Raw genomic sequence first — 25,501 nt, forward strand, 5'->3', positions numbered from 1 at the left:
ATTTCTATATATGTCCCCTTTTTTCTCCATGGTCTTGTTGATTACTGTTACAATGTCCGTTGGCACATGTGAGTACCTGTGCTGTGTATTTTGGGCTTTCGTGCCCTTGTGAATTGCGCAGATGATTACGGGTCTCATCCTGTGTGTATTTATTAGAGGTACTCCTCGCTCTTTTGTTTTGGGTTTCAACCCTGTGTTTTGTGTACGTGTTTGTTAGGTCTTTGTCCCCGTGCCTCTACACGCACGCCGTAATATGAGCTGAATAAAAACCCTTATTACTCATTCCTGCCCTTGTCTCCCGATACTTCATACCAACGTGACAGTATAATCGACCATTGAGGGAGACAGCAGGAATGGCCTGTCTGACAACGCTGCGTTTGGTCCGTCCGGCACCGCCCCAACTTCGGCAACTGCAACTGGGTCGGCCGACGTCGCCACAATGGGTCCGTCTAACGACGCAACTTCGGCAGGTTGCATCGGCTCCTCATCGACCCGCATTGCGTTCCTGTGATCGCCCTCGAGTCCGGTGTCATTGCGCTGCTTTGGCAGCACGTCGAGGGGGGGGGGTTCCTGTCACAGATCCCTCTGGAACTTTCATTGTGCACACCTGTTACCTATTCCACGTGTATTCATTAAAGGTACTCCTCGCTCTTTTGTTTTGGGTTTCTACCCTGTGTTAAGTTATGTGTTTGTTTGGTCTTCGTCCCCGTGCCTTTACACGGCACGCCGTAATTTGGGCTGAATAAAAAACACTATTACGCATTCCTGCGCCTGTCTCCCGAATCTCCTCATACCAACGTGACAATAAAATATATTTTGATTTGTTTAACGCTTTTTTGGTTACTACATGATTCCATATGTGTTATTTCATAGTTTTGATGTCTTCACTATTATTCTATAATGTAGAAAATAGTACAAATAAAGAAAAACCCTTGAATGAGTAGGTGTGTCCAATCCTTTGACTGGTACTGTATATATCATTGCTCATAACGCTACATCTAGGTCCTGTCACATAGAGAAAGGGAGGGCCGCTGTTCACGTTCTGTTAGTCTATCTGACTTATGAGCAGAGGCACATAATTAATAATCAGTCTCATTTTTCAAGCAATATACCTGCAACCTGTACACAGTGAACATGTCACATCTAGTCTTCATCACTTTGGGCTTGTGTTGAACAGCACCAGGAGAACGTAGGCAGTAGAGCAGTTGGCGTGTCTCATTTGTATGAGTTTATGCCTGCATTTCACTAGTCGCCAAATGCATATTTAGTGCCAGATGAGAACATTTTAACATGCTTAGCGCCACCCACACTGTAGCCTTCAAAGTAGCCTGAGCTCCTACTGACTACCGACTCTGCAGTCTGTCTCTGGATTCTAAAGACTCCCACAGCATCATAATGAGGCCCCTGACTGGCTCTCTGACTCTGCAGTCTGTCTCTGGATTCTAAAGACTGTCACAGCATCATAATGAGGCCACTGACTGGCTCCCTGAGAGACCACACTTCATATATACTTCATTTGTTTAGTTCGTTATTGCAGTTATAAGACCAGAGAGTGGGAGAGAGGAGAAGGAAGGGAAGAGGAGGAGAGGCAGTAGTAGAGAGAGAGAGAGAGAGGCAGAGATGGAGGGAGAAAGAGAGAACTACCTAGTTTAAACACTGTCTATTCAGAATAACAATGGCCCCCTCTACTGGTCACTGTGAGGAAACTCACTATTATCTGTAGTAATCCTACTGTATTTGAAATGTCTTAAATGACAGGTAAGTCAGGTCCTTTTATGTCAGTCTTTAGTAAGAGGCTTTAGAGTGTGAATAGGATTCAGGGTAAGGCCGGTTAGGGTTGGAAATGTTGTCTTGTTTGTACTTGGTTGACCTCCCAAATACAGATGAGGTTGGAGAGGAATTTCTGAACCTGCAGGCGAAGGACATCATTTGAAAGATCAGTCATTGATAGCCTACAAGGTTTCTGGTAAGTTCTTGTCTGATATGTCATTAGGACTTTCTGTACAACAGTGCCAAGACAATAGAATAGAATAGAACTGAATTGAACAGATTCACTTTATTTTTCCCAGAAGGATCTTCAGTGACATGACAAATATAAATAGTTACAGTATATCTGCAGAGTGGTCTGTAGACAGCCTGTTACTAAACTGCACAGTTAGCATGGTAACACACGCACAGACACACACACCTTATCCAGCTGTTTGAGAGTGTCCTTCAGAGCGACCTCGCCCCACCCATCCTGGGCCTTCTTGCTGGTAGTCTGGTACAAGTTGGCGGTGGCCATCTTGATGGTGCCCAGGAGCATGGCCTTCGTAGTTGCCGAATTCTGGATGTGAGCCCACCGGCACTCCTGAGTGAAGAAACACACATGAAGAGAGAGAGATGAGAGAGCTAAAGGAAAGACTGGTCTAGGTGTGCAGCCCTCATGTCTATATGTTGGAAAACAGTTAGGACACTGAAGCCTGGGAATTCCATCCCCTTTCCTGCCTAAGTAAGTTGTGTCAGACTCTCAAATCGTTACAGAGAAAAATTAGATAAGTGATGCTTTTAATCAGCATTTTATCTCTGCAGGATTTTTATTTGAAAGAAATGGTGGTTTAATTGACCCAGGTCAATCCCTTTCCCAACCTCCAGTTGGCTCAGTGGGAGATCAGTCAACTTCTACTGAATCTTTGTTTTCATTTCAACAACTTTCTACTTGTGATCTACTGGATGGGTTAAGATGTAAAAAATAAATCAACTGCCGCTGATTTGCTTAATCTTTTCTGGCTGTATCTTTCTGCTCTCCTGATTGTGGAGTCTGGCACTTATCTCTGGTCTCCCCAGGGTTTGTGCTCCCTCTCCACAAAGGTAGTGACCCCTCCAACCTAAATAATGATCGCCCTGTCTCAAAAATGTCTTGCATAGCAACAATTTTAGATTCATTAATCATCTGTCAGTTTAGATCCTTCCTAGCAACAAGGTGTATTTTAAGTGTCTGGTTTCACTGTACCTCCCTCTTTATTGACTTGTCCAAGGCTTTCCATACTGATGAATCACTCTTTACTGATTCAAAGATTGTCTGCAATCGGAATGGATCATGTGTCATGTAATTGGTTAAAACATTACTTGACATACAGGACACAAGGTGGCTTTTTCACCCCATTTTTCTCCCCAATTTTGTGATTACGATCTTGTCTCATCGCTACAACTCCCCAACGGGCTCGGGAAGAGGCGAAGGTGGAGTCATGCGTCCTCCAAAACATGACCCGCCAAGCAGCGCTTCTTAACACCCGGAAGCCAGCTGTGTCGGAGGAAACACAGTTCAACTGACAAGCGAAGTCAGCCTGCAGGCGCCCGGACCGCCACAAGGAGTCACTAGAGCGCGATGAGCCAAGTAAAGTCCCCCCCGGCCAAACCCTCCCCTACCCCAGGACGACGCTGGGCCAAACCCTCCCCTATCCCAGGACGACGCTGGGCCGAACCCTCCCCTACCCCAGGACGACGCTGGGCCAATTGTGCGCAGCCCTATGGGACTCCCAGTCACTGACTGTTATCGAACCCCAGGCTGTAGTGATGCCGCAACACTGCAATGCAGTGCCTTAGACCGCTGTGCCACTCGGGAGGCAACAACGTGTTTTTTCTGATGGTGTTGAGTCAGGTTTCCTTCATTTTATGAAGGGTGTCCCACAGGAATCGATTTTAGTCCTGTACTTTTTACTGTCTATTTAAACAATGTTGGTCTATCTGTAAAAAAAATGTTTTACATACAGTACAACGTTATGCAGATGACACTGTTGCTCTTGCCCCCACGCTGACCAGTCTCTGCCTTCATTGCTTTGTAGAAAGCCTTTGTTGTTCTCCAAATCATGTAACAAATGTATCTGATGATTTATACATATGTACATTGGATCGTGCTCTCATTGATTGTGTCACCGCTTTGTCTCGGCCTTGTCTCAGGATGGTAAGTTGGTGGTTGAAGATATCCCTCTAATGGTGTGGGGGCTGTGCTTTGGCAAAGTGGGTGGGGCCCTGTTTGGCCCTGTCCGGGGGTGTCCTCAGATGGGGCCACAGTGTCTCCTGATCCCTCCTGTCTCAGCCTCCAGTATTTATGCTGCAGTAGTTTATGTGTCAGGGGGCTAGGGTCAGTTTGTTATATCTGGAGTACTTCTCCTGTCCTATTCGGTGTCCTGTGTGAATTTAAGTGTCCTCTCTCTAATTCTCTCTTTCTCTCTTTCTCTCTTTCTCTCTTTCTCTCTTTCTCTCTCTCGGAGGACCTGAGCCCTAGGACCATGCCTCAGGACTACCTGACATGATGACTCCTTGCTGTCCCCAGTCCACCTGGCTGTGCTGCTGCTCCAGTTTCAACTGTTCTGCCTTATTATTATTTGACCATGCTGGTCATTTATGAACATTTGAACATCTTGGCCATGTTCTGTTATAATCTCCACCCGGCACAGCCAGAAGAGGACTGGCCACCCCACATAGCCTGGTTCCTCTCTAGGTTTCTTCCTAGGTTTTGGCCTTTCTAGTGAGTTTTTCCTAGCCACCGTGCTTCTACACCTGCATTGCTTGCTGTTTGGGGTTTTAGGCTGGGTTTCTGTATAGCACTTTGAGATATCAGCTGATGTACGAAGGGCTTTATAAATACATTTGATTTGATCTGATGACCGCTTATATAGATCTGGGTATCTGGGTTGACAAAAAGCTATTATGTTGATGAGTTAGTTAAGAAATTATTAATTAAAATGAGCTCATTTTATAGGAATAAGACATGCCTTTCATTAAATAGCAGCAAACAAATAATTCAGTCAGCATTCATACCGGTTATAGACTATGGAGATATTGTCTATAGGAATGCAGCTGCCACTTTGCTTTGTTACGGGCGATAGGTTTAGTACACATCAATGCATTCTGTATCAAAAGGTAGACTGACCCTCTTTGAAGTCTGTAGGTCAATGCAATGCACTCATTCGGTTTATAAACCCCCCCTCATGAATTTCCTCCATACCTTACTTCATTGTTAAACTTACAGACGTACCAGATTCCAGAGCCAGTGTCAGGTATGGTTAACTCTCGATCTCCACTGATTTAGATAAATCTGCTTTTAGTTTTTTTGCACCTTGCTTGTGAAATGATCTCCAAGACGTTCTGAAGTTTGGTGCCTCTCGGGCAATACAACCTTTATTTTATTCTACAAAAGGCTGCTTGAGGTCCATTTTACTGGAAAATGTGTTTGTTTCCAATGATTGTGTTTAGCTTTTTGTGTATTGGTGTAAATATTGATGTGTAAAGTGATGTGTATAGTGATGTGTGTAGCGTATATTGATGTGTATATTGATGTGTATATTGATGTGTATATTGATGTGTATATTGAGGTGTGTAGTGATGTGTGTAGTGATGTGTGTAGTGTATATTGATGTGTATATTGAGATGTGTAGTGATGTGTGTAGTGATGTGTATATTGATGTGTATATTGAGGTGTATAGTGATGTGTGTAGTGTATATTGATGTGTATATTGAGGTGTGTAGTGATGTGTGTAGTGATGTGTGTAGTGTATATTGAGGTGTATATTGAGGTGTGTAGTGATGTGTGTAGTGATGTGTGTAGTGATGTGTGTAGTGATGTGTGTAGTGTATATTGATGTGTATATTGAGGTGTGTAGTGATGTGTGTAGTGATGTGTGTAGTGTATATTGATGTGTATATTGAGGTGTGTAGTGATGTGTGTAGTGATGTGTGTAGTGTATATTGATGTGTATATTGAGGTGTGTAGTGATGTGTGTAGTGTATATTGATGTGTATATTGAGGTGTGTAGGGATGTGTGTAGTGATGTGTGTAGTGTATATTGATGTGTATATTGATGTGTATAGTGATGTGTGTAGTGTATATTGATGTGTATATTGATGTGTATATTGAGGTGTGTAGTGAGGTGTGTAGTGATGTGTGTAGTGATGTGTGTAGTGATGTGTGTAGTGATGTGTGTAGTGTATATTGATGTGTATATTGAGGTGTGTAGTGATGTGTGTAGTGTATATTGATGTGTATATTGAGGTGTGTAGTGATGTGTGTAGTGATGTGTGTAGTGTATATTGATGTGTATATTGAGGTGTGTAGTGATGTGTGTAGTGTATATTGATGTGTATATTGAGGTGTGTAGTGATGTGTGTAGTGATGTGTGTAGTGATGTGTGTAGTGATGTGTGTAGTGTATATTGATGTGTATATTGATGTGTATATTGAGGTGTGTAGTGATGTGTGTAGTGTATATTGATGTGTATATTGAGGTGTGTAGTGATGTGTGTAGTGTATATTGATGTGTATATTGAGGTGTGTAGTGAGCTGTGTAGTGATGAGTGTAGTGTATATTGATGTGTATATTGATGTGTATATTGATGTGTATATTGAGGTGTGTAGTGATGTGTGTAGTGATGTGTGTAGTGTATATTGATGTGTATATTGAGGTGTGTAGTGATGTGTGTAGTGATGTGTATATTGATGTGTATATTGAGGTGTATAGTGATGTGTGTAGTGTATATTGATGTGTATATTGAGGTGTGTAGTGATGTGTGTAGTGATGTGTGTAGTGTATATTGAGGTGTATATTGAGGTGTGTAGTGATGTGTGTAGTGATGTGTGTAGTGATGTGTGTAGTGATGTGTGTAGTGTATATTGATGTGTATATTGAGGTGTGTAGTGATGTGTGTAGTGATGTGTGTAGTGTATATTGATGTGTATATTGAGGTGTGTAGTGATGTGTGTAGTGTATATTGATGTGTATATTGAGGTGTGTAGTGATGTGTGTAGTGTATATTGATGTGTATATTGAGGTGTGTAGTGATGTGTGTAGTGATGTGTGTAGTGATGTGTGTAGTGATGTGTGTAGTGTATATTGATGTGTATATTGATGTGTATAGTGATGTGTGTAGTGTATATTGATGTGTATATTGATGTGTATATTGAGGTGTGTAGTGAGGTGTGTAGTGATGTGTGTAGTGATGTGTGTAGTGATGTGTGTAGTGATGTGTGTAGTGTATATTGATGTGTATATTGAGGTGTGTAGTGATGTGTGTAGTGTATATTGATGTGTATATTGAGGTGTGTAGTGATGTGTGTAGTGATGTGTGTAGTGTATATTGATGTGTATATTGAGGTGTGTAGTGATGTGTGTAGTGTATATTGATGTGTATATTGAGGTGTGTAGTGATGTGTGTAGTGATGTGTGTAGTGATGTGGGTAGTGATGTGTGTAGTGTATATTGATGTGTATATTGATGTGTATATTGAGGTGTGTAGTGATGTGTGTAGTGTATATTGATGTGTATATTGAGGTGTGTAGTGATGTGTGTAGTGTATATTGATGTGTATATTGAGGTGTGTAGTGATGTGTGTGTAGTGATGTGTGTAGTGTATATTGATGTGTATATTGAGGTGTGTAGTGATGTGTGTAGTGATGTGTGTAGTGATGTGTGTAGTGATGTGTGTAGTGTATATTGATGTGTATATTGATGTGTATATTGAGGTGTGTAGTGATGTGTGTAGTGTATATTGATGTGTATATTGATGTGTATATTGAGGTGTGTAGTGATGTGTGTAGTGATGTGTGTAGTGATGTGTGTAGTGATGTGTGTAGTGTATATTGATGTGTATATTGAGGTGTGTAGTGATGTGTGTAGTGATGTGTGTAGTGTATATTGATGTGTATATTGAGGTGTGTAGTGATGTGTGTAGTGTATATTGATGTGTATATTGAGGTGTGTAGTGATGTGTGTAGTGATGTGTGTAGTGTATATTGATGTGTATATTGAGGTGTGTAGTGATGTGTGTAGTGATGTGTGTAGTGTATATTGATGTGTATATTGAGGTGTGTAGTGATGTGTGTAGTGTATATTGATGTGTATATTGAGGTGTGTAGTGATGTGTGTAGTGATGTGTGTAGTGATGTGTGTAGTGATGTGTGTAGTGTATATTGATGTGTATATTGAGGTGTGTAGTGATGTGTGTAGTGTATATTGATGTGTATATTGAGGTGTGTAGTGATGTGTGTAGTGATGTGTGTAGTGTATATTGATGTGTATATTGACGTGTGTAGTGATGTGTGTAGTGTATATTGATGTGTATATTGAGGTGTGTAGTGATGTGTGTAGTGATGTGTGTAGTGATGTGTGTAGTGATGTGTGTAGTGTATATTGATGTGTATATTGATGTGTATATTGAGGTGTGTAGTGATGTGTGTAGTGTATATTGATGTGTATATTGAGGTGTGTAGTGATGTGTGTAGTGATGTGTGTAGTGTATATTGATGTGTATATTGATGTGTATATTGAGGTGTGTAGTGATGTGTGTAGTGTATATTGATGTGTATATTGATGTGTATATTGAGGTGTGTAGTGAGGTGTGTAGTGATGTGTGTAGTGATGTGTGTAGTGATGTGTGTAGTGTATATTGATGTGTATATTGAGGTGTGTAGTGATGTGTGTAGTGATGTGTGTAGTGTATATTGATGTGTATATTGAGGTGTGTAGTGATGTGTGTAGTGTATATTGATGTGTATATTGAGGTGTGTAGTGATGTGTGTAGTGTATATTGATGTGTATATTGAGGTGTGTAGTGATGTGTGTAGTGATGTGTGTAGTGAGGTGTGTAGTGATGTGTGTAGTGTATATTGATGTGTATATTGAGGTGTGTAGTGATGTGTGTAGTGTATATTGATGTGTATATTGATGTGTATATTGAGGTGTGTAGTGAGGTGTGTAGTGATGTGTGTAGTGTATATTGATGTGTATATTGAGGTGTGTAGTGATGTGTGTAGTGTATATTGATGTGTATATTGAGGTGTGTAGTGAGGTGTGTAGTGATGTGTGTAGTGTATATTGATGTGTATATTGAGGTGTGTAGTGAGGTGTGTAGTGATGTGTGTAGTGTATATTGATGTGTATATTGAGGTGTGTAGTGATGTGTGTAGTGTATATTGATGTGTGTAGTGAGGTGTGTAGTGATGTGTGTAGTGTATATTGATGTGTATATTGAGGTGTGTAGTGAGGTGTGTAGTGATGTGTGTAGTGTATATTGATGTGTATATTGAGGTGTGTAGTAAGGTGTGTAGTGATGTGTGTAGTGTATATTGATGTGTATATTGAGGTGTGTAGTGATGTGTGTAGTGTATATTGATGTGTATATTGAGGTGTGTAGTGATGTGTGTAGTGTATATTGATGTGTATATTGAGGTGTGTAGTGATGTGTGTAGTGTATATTGATGTGTATATTGAGGTGTGTAGTGAGGTGTGTAGTGATGTATGTAGTGTATATTGATGTGTATATTGAGGTGTGTAGTGATGTGTGTAGTGTATATTGATGTGTATATTGAGGTGTGTAGTGATGTGTGTAGTGTATATTGATGTGTATATTGAGGTGTTTAGTGATGTGTGTAGTGATGTGTGTAGTGATGTGTGTAGTGTATATTGATGTGCATATTGATGTGTATATTGAGGTGTATAGTGATGTGTGTAGTGTCTATTGATGTGTATATTGAGGTGTGTAGTGATGTGTGTAGTGTATATTGATGTGTATATGGGGCTCATCTATGAAAGAGACCCAGGTCTCGAAATAAAGGTTGAATACATTTTTGGGGCATACCGTGCTGATTGATCTGCACAGCCTCATGTCTGTTCACTGCTGTCCCCTCACCCATAGCATGGTCTCACTGCGTACTCTGTCCAGAATCCTCTGTAGCTTGGCCAGCCTGTTGTTGTAATGCAGCAGGCGGTCGTCGTTCTGCTCCAGGTACTGGGTCAGCTGGGTTCGGGCCGTCTCACAACACTCCTGGTTCTGCTTGATGCTGGTCAGTAGTTCTTCCCTGGTCTGGACCAGACTGTCCACCCTGGACATCAGTGCCACGCTCCCTGGAACTGAGAGGATTCTAACACAATTAGAATAATGTTCACAAAATGGTTACTCTAGGTTAGGGGTACTCACTCCACCCATGCCTATTAGACTGAGGGTCAGGTTAGGTCAGGGATGGCCAATCCTTCTCCTGGAGAGCTACTTGGTGTATAGGCTTTTGTTCCAGCCCTGCTCTAAGACCTCTGATTCGACCATTACACATCATGATGAGCAGTTTATTAGTTTAACCTTATGAATAGCATTGGCCACCTCTGACCTGACCTGACCTGACCTCTGACCTGACCTGACTATCTACCACATACTTCTCTCAATGGCTTAATAATGGAAGTTAGTTCCATTAAATATGTTACAAACTCATGGAGAGTCTTAGAAATCTCAGTATCGGTGTCAGTTCCACCAAGCCAACATCAGACCAGAGAATTAGCTCACACTGCCTCCTCAACTATACAGTACAAACCGGAACCCCCTCTACGGGGAGATGGTCTCTTCCATCTTATCATATCTCTCATTACCTTTGTGTGATTTGGATTCATCCCCTCTACCACACGGAACCCCCTCTACGGGGGGATGGTCTCTTCCATCTTATCATATCTCTCATTACCTTTGTGTGATTTGGATTCATCCCCTCTACCACACGGAACCCCCTCTACGGGGAGATGGTCTCTTCCATCTTATCATATCTCTCATTACCTTTGTGTGATTTGGATTCATCCCCTCTACCACACGGAACCCCACTAATCCTACCGACGGAAACTTACGACGTGGCTAAAAACAGACCTCCATCCTATGCTAGCTTGCTACCGATGGCCCGGCTAGCTGTCTGAATCGCCGTGACCCCAACCAACCTTACTACTCACTGGACCCTTTTGATCACTCGACTAAGAATGCCTCTCCTTAATGTCAATATGCCTTGTCCATTGCTGTTCTGGTTAGTGTTTATTGGCTTATTTTACTGTAGAGCCTCTAGTCCTGCTCACTATACCTTATCCAACCTATTAGTTCCACCACCCACACATGCGATGACATCTCCTGGTTTCAATTATGTTTCTAGAGACAATATCTCTCTCTTCATCACTCAATACCTAGGTTTACCTCCACTGTATTCACATCCTACCATACCGTTATCTGTACATTATACCTTGAAGCTATTTTATCGCCCCCAGAAACCTCCTTTTACTCTCTGTTCCAGACGTTCTAGACGACCAATTCTTATTGCTTTTAGCCTACCCTTATCCTACTCCTCCTCTGTTCCTCTGGTGATGTAGAGGTGAATCCAGGCCCTGTAGTGCCTAGCTCCACTCCTATTCCCCAGGCGCTCTCTTTTGATGACTTCTGTAACCGTAATAGCCTTGGTTTCATGCATGTTAACATTAGAAGCCTCCTCCCTAAGTTTGTTCTATTCACTGCTTTAGCACACTCTGCCAACCCGGATGTTCTAGCTGTGTCTGAATCCTGGCTTAGGAAGACCACCAAAAATTCTGAAATTTTAATCCCAAACTACAACATTTTCAGACAAGATAGAACTGCCAAAGGGGGCGGTGTTGCAATCTACTGCAAAGATAGCCTGCAGAGTTCTGTCCTACTATCCAGGTCTGTACCCAAACAATTTGAACTTCTACTTTTAAAAATCCACCTCTCTAAAAACAAGTCTCTCACCGTTGCCGCCTGCTATAGAACACCCTCTGCCCCCAGCTGTGCTCTGGACACCATATGTGAACTGATTGCCCCCCATCTATCTTCAGAGCTCGTGCTGCTAGGCGACCTAAACTGGAACATGCTTAACACCCCAGCAATCCTACAATCTAAGCTTGATGCCCTCAATCTCACACAAATTATCAATGAACCTACCAGGTACCTCCCCAAAGCCTTAAACACGGGCACCCTCTTAGATATCATCCTAACCAACTTGCCCTCTAAATACACCTCTGCTGTCTTCAACCAAGATCTCAGCGATCACTGCCTCATTGCCTGCATCCGTAATGGGTCAGCGGTCAAACGACCTCCACTCATCACTGTCAAACGCTCCCTGAAACACTTCAGCGAGCAGGCCTTTCTAATCGACCTGGTCGGGGTATCCTGGAAGGATATTGACCTCATCCCGTTTTTCGCGACGCGGATCCTGTGTTCTGCCTTACAAACAGGACAAAGGAGTGGATCCTATGCAGCGACCCAAAAAAACGACTCCGAAAGAGAGGGAAACGAGGCGGTCTACTGGTCAGACTCCGGAGACGGGCACAGCGCACACCACTCCCTAGCATTCTTCTTGCCAATGTCCAGTCTCTTGACAACAAGGTTGATGAAATCCGAGCAAGGGTAGCATTCCAGAGGGACATCAGAGACTGTAACGTTCTTTGCTTCACGGAAACGTGGCTTACTGGAGAGACGCAATCCGAAGCGGTGCAGCCAACAGGTTTCTCCACGCATCGCGCAGACAGGAAAAAACATCTTTCTGGTAAAAAGAGGGGCGGGGGCGTATGCCTTATGACTAACGTGACATGGTGCGATGAAAGAAACATACAGGAACTCAAATCCTTCTGTTCACCTGATTTAGAATTCCTCACAATCAAATGTAGACCGCATTATCTACCAAGAGAATTCTCTTCGATCATAATCACAGCCGTATATATCCCCCCCCAAGCAGACACATCGATGGCTCTGAACGAACTTTATTTAACTCTCTGCAAACTGGAAACAATTTATCCGGAGGCTGCATTCATTGTAGCTGGGGATTTTAACAAGGCTAATCTGAAAACAAGACTCCCCAAATTTTATCAGCATATCGATTGCGCAACCAGGGGAGGAAAGACCTTGGACCATTGTTACTCTAACTTCCGCGACGCATATAAGGCCCTGCCCCGCCCCCCTTTCGGAAAAGCTGACCACGACTCCATTTTGTTGATCCCTGCCTACAGACAGAAACTAAAACAAGAGGCTCCCACGCTGAGGTCTGTCCAACGCTGGTCCGACCAAGCTGACTCCACACTCCAAGACTGCTTCCATCACGTGGACTGGGAGATGTTTCGTATTGCGTCAGATAACAACATTGACGAATACGCTGATTCGGTGTGCGAGTTCATTAGAACGTGCGTTGAAGATGTCGTTCCCATAGCAACGATTAAAACATTCCCTAACCAGAAACCGTGGATTGATGGCAGCATTCGTGTGAAACTGAAAGCGCGAACCACTGCTTTTAATCAGGGCAAGGTGTCTGGTAACATGACCGAATACAAACAGTGCAGCTATTCCCTCCGCAAGGCTATCAAACAAGCTAAGCGCCAGTACAGAGACAAAGTAGAATCTCAATTCAACGGCTCAGACACAAGAGGCATGTGGCAGGGTCTACAGTCAATCACGGACTACAGGAAGAAACCCAGCCCAGTCACGGACCAGGATGTCTTGCTCCCAGGCAGACTAAATAACTTTTTTGCCCGCTTTGAGGACAATACAGTGCCACTGACACGGCCTGCAACGAAAACATGCGGTCTCTCCTTCACTGCAGCCGAGGTGAGTAAGACATTTAAACGTGTTAACCCTCGCAAGGCTGCAGGCCCAGATGGCATCCCCAGCCGCGCCCTCAGAGCATGCGCAGACCAGCTGGCCGGTGTGTTTACGGACATATTCAATCAATCCCTATACCAGTCTGCTGTTCCCACATGCTTCAAGAGGGCCACCATTGTTCCTGTTCCCAAGAAAGCTAAGGTAACTGAGCTAAATGACTACCGCCCCGTAGCACTCACATCCGTCATCATGAAGTGCTTTGAGAGACTAGTCAAGGACCATATCACCTCCACCCTACCTGACACCCTAGACCCACTCCAATTTGCTTACCGCCCAAATAGGTCCACAGACGATGCAATCTCAACCACACTGCACACTGCCCTAACCCATCTGGACAAGAGGAATACCTATGTGAGAATGCTGTTCATCGACTACAGCTCGGCATTCAACACCATAGTACCCTCCAAGCTCGTCATCAAGCTCGAGACCCTGGGTCTCGACCCCGCCCTGTGCAACTGGGTACTGGACTTCCTGACGGGCCGCCCCCAGGTGGTGAGGGTAGGCAACAACATCTCCTCCCCGCTGATCCTCAACACTGGGGCCCCACAAGGTTGCGTTCTGAGCCCTCTCCTGTACTCCCTGTTCACCCACGACTGCGTGGCCACGCACGCCTCCAACTCAATCATCAAGTTTGCGGACGACACAACAGTGGTAGGCTTGATTACCAACAACGATGAGACGGCCTACAGGGAGGAGGTGAGGGCCCTCGGAGTGTGGTGTCAGGAAAACAACCTCACACTCAACGTCAACAAAACTAAGGAGATGATTGTGGACTTCAGGAAACAGCAGAGGGAACACCCCCCTATCCACATCGATGGAACAGTAGTGGAGAGGGTAGCAAGTTTTAAGTTCCTCGGCATACACATCACAGACAAACTGAATTGGTCCACTCACACAGACAGCATCGTGAAGAAGGCGCAGCAGCGCCTCTTCAACCTCAGGAGGCTGAAGAAATTCGGCTTGTCACCAAAAGCACTCACAAACTTCTACAGATGCACAATCGAGAGCATCCTGGCGGGCTGTATCACCGCCTGGTATGGCAACTGCACCGCCCTCAACCGTAAGGCTCTCCAGAGGGTAGTGAGGTCTGCACAACGCATCACCGGGGGCAAACTACCTGCCCTCCAGGACACCTACACCACCCGATGTCACAGGAAGGCCATAAAGATCATCAAGGACATCAACCACCCGAGCCACTGCCTGTTCACCCCGCTATCATCCAGAAGGCGAGGTCAGTACAGGTGCATCAAAGCTGGGACCGAGAGACTGAAAAACAGCTTCTATCTCAAGGCCATCAGACTGTTAAACAGCCACCACTAACACTGAGTGGCTGCTGCCAACACACTGACACTGACTCAACTCCAGCCACTTTAATAATGGGAATTGATGGGAAATGATGTAAATATATCACTAGCCACTTTAAACAATGCTACCTTATATAAATGTTACTTACCCTACATTATTCATCTCATACGCATACGTATATACTGTACTCTATATCATCGACGGTATCCTTATGTAATACATGTATCACTAGCCACTTTATACTATACTATGCCACTTTGTACTCTATATCATCGACGGTATCCTTATGTAATACATGTATCACTAGCCACTTTATACTATACTATGCCACTTTGTTTACATACTCATCTCATTTGTACATACTGTACCCGATACCATCTACTGTATCTTGCCTATGCTGCTCTGTACCATCACTCATTCATATATCCTTATGTACATATTCTTTATCCCCTTACACTGTGTACAAGACAGTAGTTTGGAATTGTTAGTTAGATTACTTGTTATTACTGCATTGTCGGAACTAGAAGCACAAGCATTTCGCTACACTCGCATTAACATCTGCTAACCATGTGTATGTGACAAATAAAATTTGATTTGATTTGATTTGATTTGATTTCAATAGAGGATGCCTGGGTATTTTTTTTAAATGCCTTCCTAACCATCTTAAATAAGCATGCCCCATTCAAGAAATTTAGAACCAGAAACAGATATTGGTTCTCCCCAGACCTGACTGCCCTTAACCAACACAAAAACATCCTATGGCGTTCTGCATTAGCATCGAACAGCCCCCGTGATATGCAGCTGTTCAGGGAAGCTAGAAACCAGTATACACAGGCAGTTAGAAAAGCCAAGGCTAGCTTTTTCAAGCAGAAATTTGCTTCCTGCAACACTAACTCAAACAAGTTCTGGGACACTGTAAAGTCCATGGAGAATAAGAACACCTCCTCCCAGCTGCCCACTGCACTGAAGATAGGAAACACAGTCACCACTGATAAATCCACCAAAATTGAGAATTTCAATAAGCATTTTTCTACGGCTGGCCATGCTTTCCACCTGGCTACTCCTACCCTGGGCAACAGCACTGCACCCCCCACAGCAACTCGCCCAAGCCTTCCCCATTTCTCCTTCTCCCAAATCCAGTCAGCTGATGTTCTGAAAGAGCTGCAAAATCTGGACCCCTACAAATCAGCCGGGCTAGACAGTCTGGACCCTTTCTTTCTAAAATTATCTGCCGAAATTGTTGCCACCCCTATTACTAGCCTGTTCAACCTCTCTTTCGTGTCGTCTGAGATTCCCAAAGATTGGAAAGCAGCTGCGGTCATCCCCCTCTTCAAAGGGGGGGGAAACCCTTGACCCAAACTGCTACAGACCTATATCTATCCTACCCTGCCCTTCTAAGGTCTTCGAAAGCCAAGTCAACAAACAGATTACCGACCATTTCGAATCTCACCATACCTTCTCTGCTATGCAATCTGGTTTCAGAGCTGGTCATGGGTGCACCTCAGCCACGCTCAAGGTCCTAAACGATATCTTAACTGCCATCGATAAGAAATATTACTGTGCAGCCGTATTCATTGATCTGGCCAAGGCTTTCGATTCTGTCAATCACCACACCCTCATCGGCAGATTCGACAGCTTTGGTTTCTCTAATGATTGCCTCGCCTGGTTCACCAGCTACTTCTCTGATAGAGTTCAGTGTGTCAAATCGGAGGGTCTGCTGTCCGGACCTCTGGCAGTCTCTATGGGGGTGCCACAGGGTTCAATTCTTGGACCGACTCTCTTCTCTGTATACATCAATGATGTCGCTCTTGCTGCTGGTGAGTCTCTGATCCACATTTACGCAGACGACACCATTCTGTATACTTCTGGCCCTTCTTTGGACAATGTGTTAACAACCCTCCAGGCAAGCTTCAATGCCATACAACTCGCCTTCCGTTGCCTCCAATTGCTCTTAAATACAAGTACAACTAAATGCATGCTCTTCAACCGATTGCTGCCTGCACCTGCCCGCCTGTCCAACATCACTACTCTGGACAGCTCTGACTTAGAATACGTGGACAACTACAAATACCTAGGTGTCTGGTTAGACTGTAAACTCTCCTTCCAGACCCACATCAAACATCTCCAATCCAAAGTTAAATCTAGAATTGGCTTCCTATTTCGCAACAAAGCATCCTTCACTCATGCTGCCAAACATACCCTTGTAAAACTGACCATCCTACCAATCCTCGACTTCGGCGATGTCATTTACAAAATAGCCTCCAATACCCTACTCAACAAATTGGATGCAGTCTATCACAGTGCAATCCGTTTTGTCACCAAAGCCCCATATACTACTCACCATTACGACCTGTACGCTCTCGTTGGCTGGCCCTCGCTTCATACTCATCGCCAAACCCACTGGCTCCATGTCATCTACAAGACCCTGCTAGGTAAAGTCCCCCCTTATCTCAGCTCGCTGGTCACCATAGCATCTCCCACCTGTAGCACACGCTCCAGCAGGTATATCTCTCTAGTCACCCCAAAAACCAATTCTTTCTTTGGCCGCCTCTCCTTCCAGTTCTCTGCTGCCAATGACTGGAACGAACTACAAAAATCTCTGAAACTGGAAACACTTGCAGCTCACAGATTACTGCACCTGCACATAGCCCACCTATAATTTAGCCCAAACAACTACCTCTTTCCCTAATGTATTTATTTTATTTATTTTGCTCCTTTGCACCCCATTATTTTTATTTCTACTTTGCACATTCTTTCATTGCAAATCTACCATTCCAGTGTTTTACTTGCTATATTGTATTTACTTTGCCACCATTGCCTTTTTTGTGCCTTTACCTCCCTTATCTCACCTCATTTGCTCACATCGTATATAGACTTGTTTATACTGTTTTATTGACTGTATGTTTGTTTTACTCCATGTGTAACTCTGTGTCGTTGTATGTGTCGAACTGCTTTGCTTTATCTTGGCCAGGTCGCAGTTGTAAATGAGAACTTGTTCTCAACTTGCCTACCTGGTTAAATAAAGGTGTTCTCAACTAGCCTACCTGGTTAAATAAAGGTGTTCTCAACTTGCCTACCTGGTTAAATAAAGGTGAAATTAAATAAATAAATAAAATACCTGTTTGCTGGCTTTGACCACTTTATCTAGAAAGCGGGGGTAGATTTCATGTTTCTCTACAAGAGCGGCAATCTTTTCTCTCTCTTTAGTGAGAGCCTTGAGCTCCTGTCTCAGGGTGAGTAGGTTCGCTGCTTTCTGACGAGCTAGCTCTCTCTCCTTCACTGCTGTCTTCAATGCACGGCCGTTTTTCAATTTATTCTCCTGAAAAAGGCAGGAGGGGATTGCTGAGTGGAATCAGTTTGTGTGATGTGGAACTACTGTCTCTGAGTTCAATGGAAAATATTAACTGATACACAAGCCTAAAATAAGCCAATAAAGTATGTGATTGGTTGAAAGAGTCAGAACATGCAATAGGTTGAGACGTCCTACTACTAATGTCCTACTATCAGACCTCTCCACTTACCTGGAGAAATGTGTTGAAGTTACTGAGGTATTCCTTTAAGTTAACCTCCCTCTCCTTCAGCTCTTTATCTCTGACACGCTGGGCCATCAGGGTCATGGCAAAGTCCTGATAGACACAGACATAGGAGGAGCGGGCAAAGGGTCAGAAGTCAGTGTGTGCGCGTGTGCAAGCGTGTGTGCGTGCGTGTGTATCACCTCTTGAAGGGCCTCCATGGCCTTGTGTATGTCCAGCTCCTCTCTTCTCTTCCTGATGAGGTGAGTGGTGGGAGCCAAGACATCATCAGTGGATGGGGGAGCTTTCCTGATAAACAACAACACAGAAACAACTCAATGTGATTTATTGTGTAAATGTACAGCTTCCTTCAGCATTTATTTTGGTAAAGGAGCATATCCCAAAGGAAAAACAAATCCTGCAGATGTTCTATACTACTTGTGCACTTACAGTAGCTCTTTTTGAAGATTGTTCCCAGAGAATGTTTTAAAGTAATCAGTCAGATCCTCTGCTGCCTTTTTATTGTCCATGTCTGACAGTCAGCCTGACAGTCTGGCTGTGTCGGCTACTGGTAGAAACACAAGCCTGACAGTCTGGCTGTGTCGGCTACTGGTAGAAACAAGAGCCTGACAGTCTGGCTGTGTCGGCTACTGGTAGAAACAAGAGCCTGACAGTCTGGCTGTGTCAGCTCCTGGTAGAAACAAGAGCCTGACAGTCTGACTGTGTCAGCTACTGGTAGAAACAAGAGCCTGACAGTCTGGCTGTGTCGGCTACTGGTAGAAACAAGAGCCTGACAGTCTGGCTGTGTCGGCTACTGGTAGAAACAAGAGCCTGACAGTCTGGCTGTGTCGGCTACTGGTAGAAACAAGAGCCTGACAGTCTGGCTGTGTCGGCTACTGGTAGAAACAAGAGCCTGACAGTCTGGCTGTGTCGGCTACTGGTAGAAACAAGAGCCTGACAGTCTGGCTGTGTCGGCTACTGGTAGAAACAAGAACCTGACAGTCTGGCTGTGTCGGCTACTGGTAGAAACAAGAGCCTGACAGTCTGGCTGTGTCGGCTACTGGTAGAAACAAGAGCCTGACAGTCTGGCTGTGTTGGCTACTGGTAGAAACAAGAGCCTGACAGTCTGGCTGTGTTGGCTACTGGTAGAAACAAGAGCCTGACAGTCTGGTTGTGTCAGCTACTGTTAGAAACAAGAGCCTGACAGTCTGGCTGTGTCGGCTACTGGTAGAAACAAGAGCCCGACAGTGGACAACACTGTCATGTCACACTACATGTTATATCTAATGGAATGCTTGATCATACCTGGTCAAGAAATATTTAACAATGGTGTCCTAGCAACCAACCAGAGGGGCTCTTCCTTTTACATAGAGATAGAACATAAAATTGGAACAGGTAGAACATAGAATGTGCCATAGAATGGAGGTAGAAATTGTATCTCTATGGTTTCTTACCCACAAAACTAACAAAGAACAAGAACAAACAGTTGGGAGGTTCCACATTCCATTCGACACAATCAGTGGTGGAAAAAGTACCCAATTGTCATACTTGAGTAAAAGTAAAGATACCTTAATAGAAAACGACTCAAGTTAAAGTGAAAGTACTGACTATCCTACCAATCCTCGACTTCGGCGATGTCATCTACAAAATAGCTTCCAACACTCTACTCTACTTTTGTTACTAAAGCACCTTATACCACCCACCACTGCGACCTGTATGCTCTAGTCGGCTGGCCCTCGCTACATATTCGTCGCCAGACCCACTGGCTCCAGGTCATCTACAAGTCTATGCTAGGTAAAGCTCCGCCTTATCTCAGTTCACTGGTCACGATGGCAACACCCACCCGTAGCACGCGCTCCAGCAGGTGTATCTCACTGATCATCCCTAAAGCCAACACCTCATTTGGCCGCCTTTCGTTCCAGTTCTCTGCTGCCTGTGACTGGAACGAATTGCAAAAATCGCTGAGCAGCTAACCGATCGCTGCAGCTGTACATAGTCTATCGGTAAATAGCCCACCCAATTTTACCTACCTCATCCCCATACTTTTTTTGTTTATTTACTTTTCTGCTCTTTTGCACACCAATATCTCTACCTGTACATAACCATCTGATCATTTATCACTCCAGTGTTAATCTGCTAAAATTGTAACTATTCGCCTACCTCCTCATGCCTTTTGCACACAATGTATATAGACTCTTTTTTTTCTACTGTGTTATTGACTTGTTAATTGTTTACTCCATGTGTAACTCTGTGTTGTCTGTTCACACTGCTATGCTTTATCTTGGCCAGGTCGTAGTTGCAAACGAGAACTTTTTCTCAACTAGCCTACCTGGTTAAATAAAGGTGAAATATATATTTTTTTAATTAAGTCACCCAGTTAAATACTGGTTCTAAACATACTTAAGTATCGAAAGTAAATGTAAATGCTAAAATATACTGAAGTATCAAAACTAAAAGTACAAGTATAAATCATTTCAAATTCCTTATATTAAGCAAAGCAGATGGACACATTTTCCAGTTCTTTTTTATTTACAAATAGCCAGGGACATACTCCATCACTCAGACATAATTTACAAATAAAGCATGTGTTTAGTGAGTCTGTTTAGTGAGTCCACCAGATCAGAGGGAGTAGAGATGACCAGGGATGTTCTCTTGATAACTGTGTGAATTGGATCATTTTCCTGTAAAAATGTAACGACTTCTTATGGGTGTCAAGGAAAATCTATGGAGTAAAAAGTAGGAATGTAATTGAAGTAAAAGTAAAAGTTGTCAAAAATATAAATAGTAAAGTTTTGAAAAAAATACTTAAGTAGTACTTTCAAGTATTTTTACTTAAAGTACTTTACACCACTGCACACAGTCCATTCCATAGGATTTAGAATCAGTGCTGTAGTTCAGATGTTTAACTCATTCTAATTGTATCCACTGGGAGGCACCAAAGGCGTGTCTTTCCAGCAGTGAAGTGTATGCGTCATCACATGCTGCCTTCAAACCAACTGGGAACTCGGGGAAAAAAACAAACGCAGACTAGGAAAAAAACTTGTGACGGTGACGTCAGTGATGTCCAGATTGGAGAAGTTGTAGCTCTCGGATGATGCCTGAGTTTCCGATTTGTAATTCTGATTTTTATGAACGTAACAAAAATATTTTCGCAGTTTTTTTTCCGACTTTCCATATGTGTTAAATAAACTGAAGTCTGAGGTCCAATATTTCCGTTTCCGTGTTGTCTTGAACTCACCGTCTGTCTTGTATATACTGCGTGTCACCAGTTGAGTCCAAAATAACGTCTAGCGGAGGTGTAGATCACTAGCCAGCTGTTCATCTAGCTACACAAAAGGATTGCTCTTTTTGTTTAATGATTTTATTCATTCGCGTAATTTTGTAGCTAGCGAAGTGAGCAGTAAATCAAATCCTCATTCCTCGATAGCTATTAAGCTAGCTAGCGAGCCTGCTAACGTTTCCCCATTTGTGCTATCTCGGCTAGCTAACTAACTAGCTAGCTACAGACAGAAGCAATGTCCATGTAACTGTCATCGATGCATTAAACATCTAGCGTTGTGTGACACATTCAGGTACTGTAGTCTATATTCCCGCCTTTGTTTTGATGCAATGAGCATATCCGTTGCTTGCATGGAATGAGATTGATCGGGTAATGTTATCGTTAACCAGGTTGCAGGCAAGCTGTGGGTGGTCTGCTTAACACTGATTTGTTTGCCGAGTTCGAGTAGGTAACGTTAAGTTAGCTGTCTGTTCAATTGTTGATTAACTTTAGAATGTATTTTTCTCTAGCTACCTCATTTCTCTGGGAGACATTCATTGACTGCTGTCTTTATTGTTAACTGAATGAACAGACATGCATTGTTGCTTACAGATCTCTTTTGTCTCTCCCCCCCCCCCCCCCCCCCCCCCATCTCTCCATCCTGTCTCTCTCTCCTTCTCAGTCTCAGCACCATGAGCCTGGTCCGCGTCGTGTGTCGTCACAAGACGGCCCTGGCCATCGGAGGAGTGTGCCTCTTTGCTGTTGTCCTCCTTTTCCTCGCCAAGTGTACCTCGGAGACCCTAAAACAGGGCCAGGCCGACCCTCCAGGCCTAGCCCCCCACGCTGCCCACTCCCAGCCCCGAGCAGAGCACCCTGAGCTCCCCTCACGCCCCAAAGACCTCTCGGCCTTCCTGGTGGTCCTCATCACCACAGGACCCAAGTACACAGAGCGCAGGAGCATCATCCGTAGTACCTGGCTGGCTAAGAAGGATCCGGAGGTTCTAGCTATGTTCGTGGTGGGAACCGAGGGTCTGCCCGCAGAGGATATGCAGAACATCAACACAGAGCAGGGGCGGCACAAAGACCTGCTCTTACTCCCCGCGCTGCGAGACTCGTATGAGAACCTGACCCTGAAGCTGCTGCATATGTATTCTTGGCTAGATCACAACGTAGACTTCAAGTTTGTGTTAAAAGCGGACGATGACACTTTTGCTCGTCTGGACCTGTTGAAGGTATGTGTTTGATATGGCCCAAATGGCACCCTCTTCACTATGTAGTGCACTATTTTTGACAAGGGTCCATAGGGAATAGGGTGTCATTTGGAACATAATGTGTATTGTAAACTGGATGGTTTGAGCCTTCATTGCTGATTGGCTGAAAGCTGTGGTATATCAGACTGTATACCAGGTGTATGACAAAACATGTACTTTTCCTGCTCTAATTACGTGCTTAAAAATGGCGCTTAGCGGTGGTATTTTGGCCATGTACCACACCCCCTCGGCCCTTATTGCTTAAATATGGAGCTTGTGCTGTAAAACAAATGTATGTGCAAACGCCCAATAACGTATAATCTCTCCTAATCTTATAGGAGGAGCTGAAGACTAAAGAACCCAGCCGGCTGTACTGGGGCTTCTTCTCAGGCCGCGGTCGTGTGAAGACCGCAGGGAAGTGGAGGGAGTCGGCCTGGGAGCTGTGTGACTACTACCTACCCTACGCCCTGGGTGGAGGCTACCTGCTCTCCTGCGACCTCGTACACTACATCCGAATCAACACGGCCTACCTCAAGGTGTGGCAGAGCGAGGACGTGTCACTGGGGGCGTGGCTAGCCCCGGTGGACGTCAAACGGACACACGACCCTCGATTCGACACGGAGTACAAGTCTCGGGGGTGTAGTAATAAATACATGGTGACTCACAAGCAGAGCCTGGAGGATATGTTGGAGAAACAGCAGACGCTGCAGAGAGACGGGAGGCTGTGTAAGGAAGAGGTTAAACTCCGCCTGAGCTATGTGTATGACTGGAGCGTCCCGCCCTCACAGTGCTGCCAGAGGAAGGATGGAATACCCTGACCTATAACTCCTAACCTTCCTCACTTTGTCCACCCATGTAATTCTCATCAGTGTTTCCCCTACTACGGTTACCCAGGCGGTGTGGTGCTCCCCCTAAGCCTTACTCCGTTCTGTGGTGCCCCCCCCTTCCCCGTAAAATATTGTGCTGCCTTCAGTTGACCTCCATAGAAGATGTCTGTTATGGCAGCCCGCCTATGAAAAGACCTGAGGAAAACACTGATCCCCATTCCCTTTTTATATATGTTTATTTATTTATTTATTTATTCTGGAGCCTTTGCTGTCTGTCCTAAAGCACACTGTTACAGGACTGGGAGAGTGGACCTGACTGGGTGCAGCCACACAACAGGAGACCGTCATTTATTAATAACAGCACATGTATGTGAGGAGAAAGTGTACTTAAAGGAACCAGTATTCAACTTTCTGGTTGGACAATGAAAAGACTTCGAGTCATTCCTGAATCTGTTTAAAATGTCCTGGAGACTCTCTTTAAGTGCAAGTGGCCCTATTTATGAATGCGATGGAAGTGATTCTCTTGATATGAAAATGGGGTGTATTGCTTCAGAACAATGGTACAGAATGAGCCAGTCATGGGTTGGTGGTATTTGGAGTTGCATTGAGACAATGTGTAATATTGTAGGCCTCTCTCTCCCCTGCTTACTGAGAGTACTGTTCAGTTGGGAGATTTACCCTACCTGCTGTCTGTGTTTGGTTGACGTATTTACTAAGTGCAGTGATGGTCAACAGAGCTGTTTGTGTTCAGCTGAGCTACTCTACAGGCAATTTCCCAGCTGATATTCGGTTACTTTTAAACCCCCCAAAAAAGACTGTCGTTGTATTATTGTGACTGACTTTGACCGTGTCCTCATCACCAGTGTTGTTTTAAACCTACTGTCAAACTACTTCAATGTGAATGTTTAAAATATTTGGACCTATTAAAATGTTTTTGAAACATGTATTTTTGTGAAAAATATTTGACTAATAAATGGGTATAAACAGAAGAAAAATACCTACTGTACCCCCCCCCCCCCCCCCAATACCCTAATAACCACTACAGCAGGGGTTCCTCAACCCTAATAACCACTACAGCAGGGGTTCCTCAACCCTAATAACCACTACAGCAGGGGTTCCTCAACCCTAATACTCCTACTCAACCCTAATACTCCTACAGCAGGGGTTCCTCAACCCTAATACTCCTACTCAACCCTAATACTCCTACAGCAGGGTTCCTCAACCCTAATACTCCTACAGCAGGGTTCCTCAACCCTAATACAGCAGGGTTCCTCAACCCTAATACCCCCAGCAGGGGTTCCTCAACCCCAATACCCCCAACAGGGGTTCCTCAACCCTAATACCCCAACAGGGGTTCCTCAACCCTAATACCCCAACAGGGGTTCCTCAACCCTAATACTTCCTACAGCAGGGTTCCTCAACCCTAATAACTCCTACAGCAGGGTTCCTCAACCCTAATACCCCCTACAGCAGGGTTCCTCAACCCTAATACCCCTTACAGCAGGGTTCCTCAACCCTAATAACTCCTACAGCAGGGTTCCTCAACCCTAATACCCCCTACAGCAGGGTTCCCCATCCCCACCCACAGTATCCTAATAATCCCTACAGCAGGGTTCCCCAATCCCCACCCACAGTACCCTAATACCCCTACAGCAGGGTTCCCCAATCCCCACCCACAGTACTCTAATACCCCTACAGCAGGGTTCCCCAATCCCCACCCAGAGTACCCTAATACCCCTGCAGCAGGGTTCCCCAATCCCCACCCACAGTACCCTAATACCCCTGCAGCAGGGTTCCCCAATCCCCACCCACAGTACCCTAATACCCCTACAGCAGGGTTCCCCAATCCCCACCCAGAGTACCCTAATACCCCTGCAGCAGGGTTCCCCAATCCCCACCCACAGTACCC

The 25,501-nt window shown here is 44.4% G+C and overlaps 2 protein-coding genes across 3 annotated transcripts; one reads left to right on the plus strand and one right to left on the minus strand.

Annotated features, from left to right (window-relative positions):
- Positions 1-306: 306 nt before the first annotated feature.
- Positions 307-18,786, minus strand: LOC139369501 (coiled-coil domain-containing protein 42-like). Its single transcript, XM_071108745.1, has 7 exons — positions 18,707-18,786; positions 18,460-18,565; positions 18,266-18,370; positions 17,871-18,063; positions 9,666-9,886; positions 2,189-2,350; positions 307-540 (listed from the first exon to the last, which is right to left on the minus strand). The coding sequence occupies exons 1-7, from the start codon at positions 18,784-18,786 to the stop codon at positions 307-309; spliced, it is 1,101 nt and encodes a 366-aa protein (XP_070964846.1).
- Positions 18,787-21,471: 2,685 nt separating this feature from the next.
- LOC139369926 (beta-1,3-galactosyltransferase 6-like) lies at positions 21,472-24,536 on the plus strand. Of its 2 annotated transcripts, XM_071109210.1 has the most exons (4): positions 21,496-21,828; positions 21,926-21,984; positions 22,198-22,747; positions 23,104-24,536. In XM_071109210.1, the coding sequence occupies exons 3-4, from the start codon at positions 22,208-22,210 to the stop codon at positions 23,581-23,583; spliced, it is 1,020 nt and encodes a 339-aa protein (XP_070965311.1). In that variant the 5' UTR covers positions 21,496-21,828; positions 21,926-21,984; positions 22,198-22,207; the 3' UTR covers positions 23,584-24,536. The 2 variants fall into 2 exon arrangements, with proteins under 2 accessions (XP_070965310.1, XP_070965311.1); XM_071109209.1 differs by lacking the exon at positions 21,926-21,984 and having other exon boundaries at positions 21,472-21,828.
- The last annotated feature ends 965 nt before the right edge of the window (positions 24,537-25,501 follow it).

Source organism: Oncorhynchus clarkii, chromosome 17 (genome assembly GCF_045791955.1).
Source record: "Oncorhynchus clarkii lewisi isolate Uvic-CL-2024 chromosome 17, UVic_Ocla_1.0, whole genome shotgun sequence".
Taxonomy (NCBI): Eukaryota; Metazoa; Chordata; class Actinopteri; order Salmoniformes; family Salmonidae; genus Oncorhynchus; species Oncorhynchus clarkii.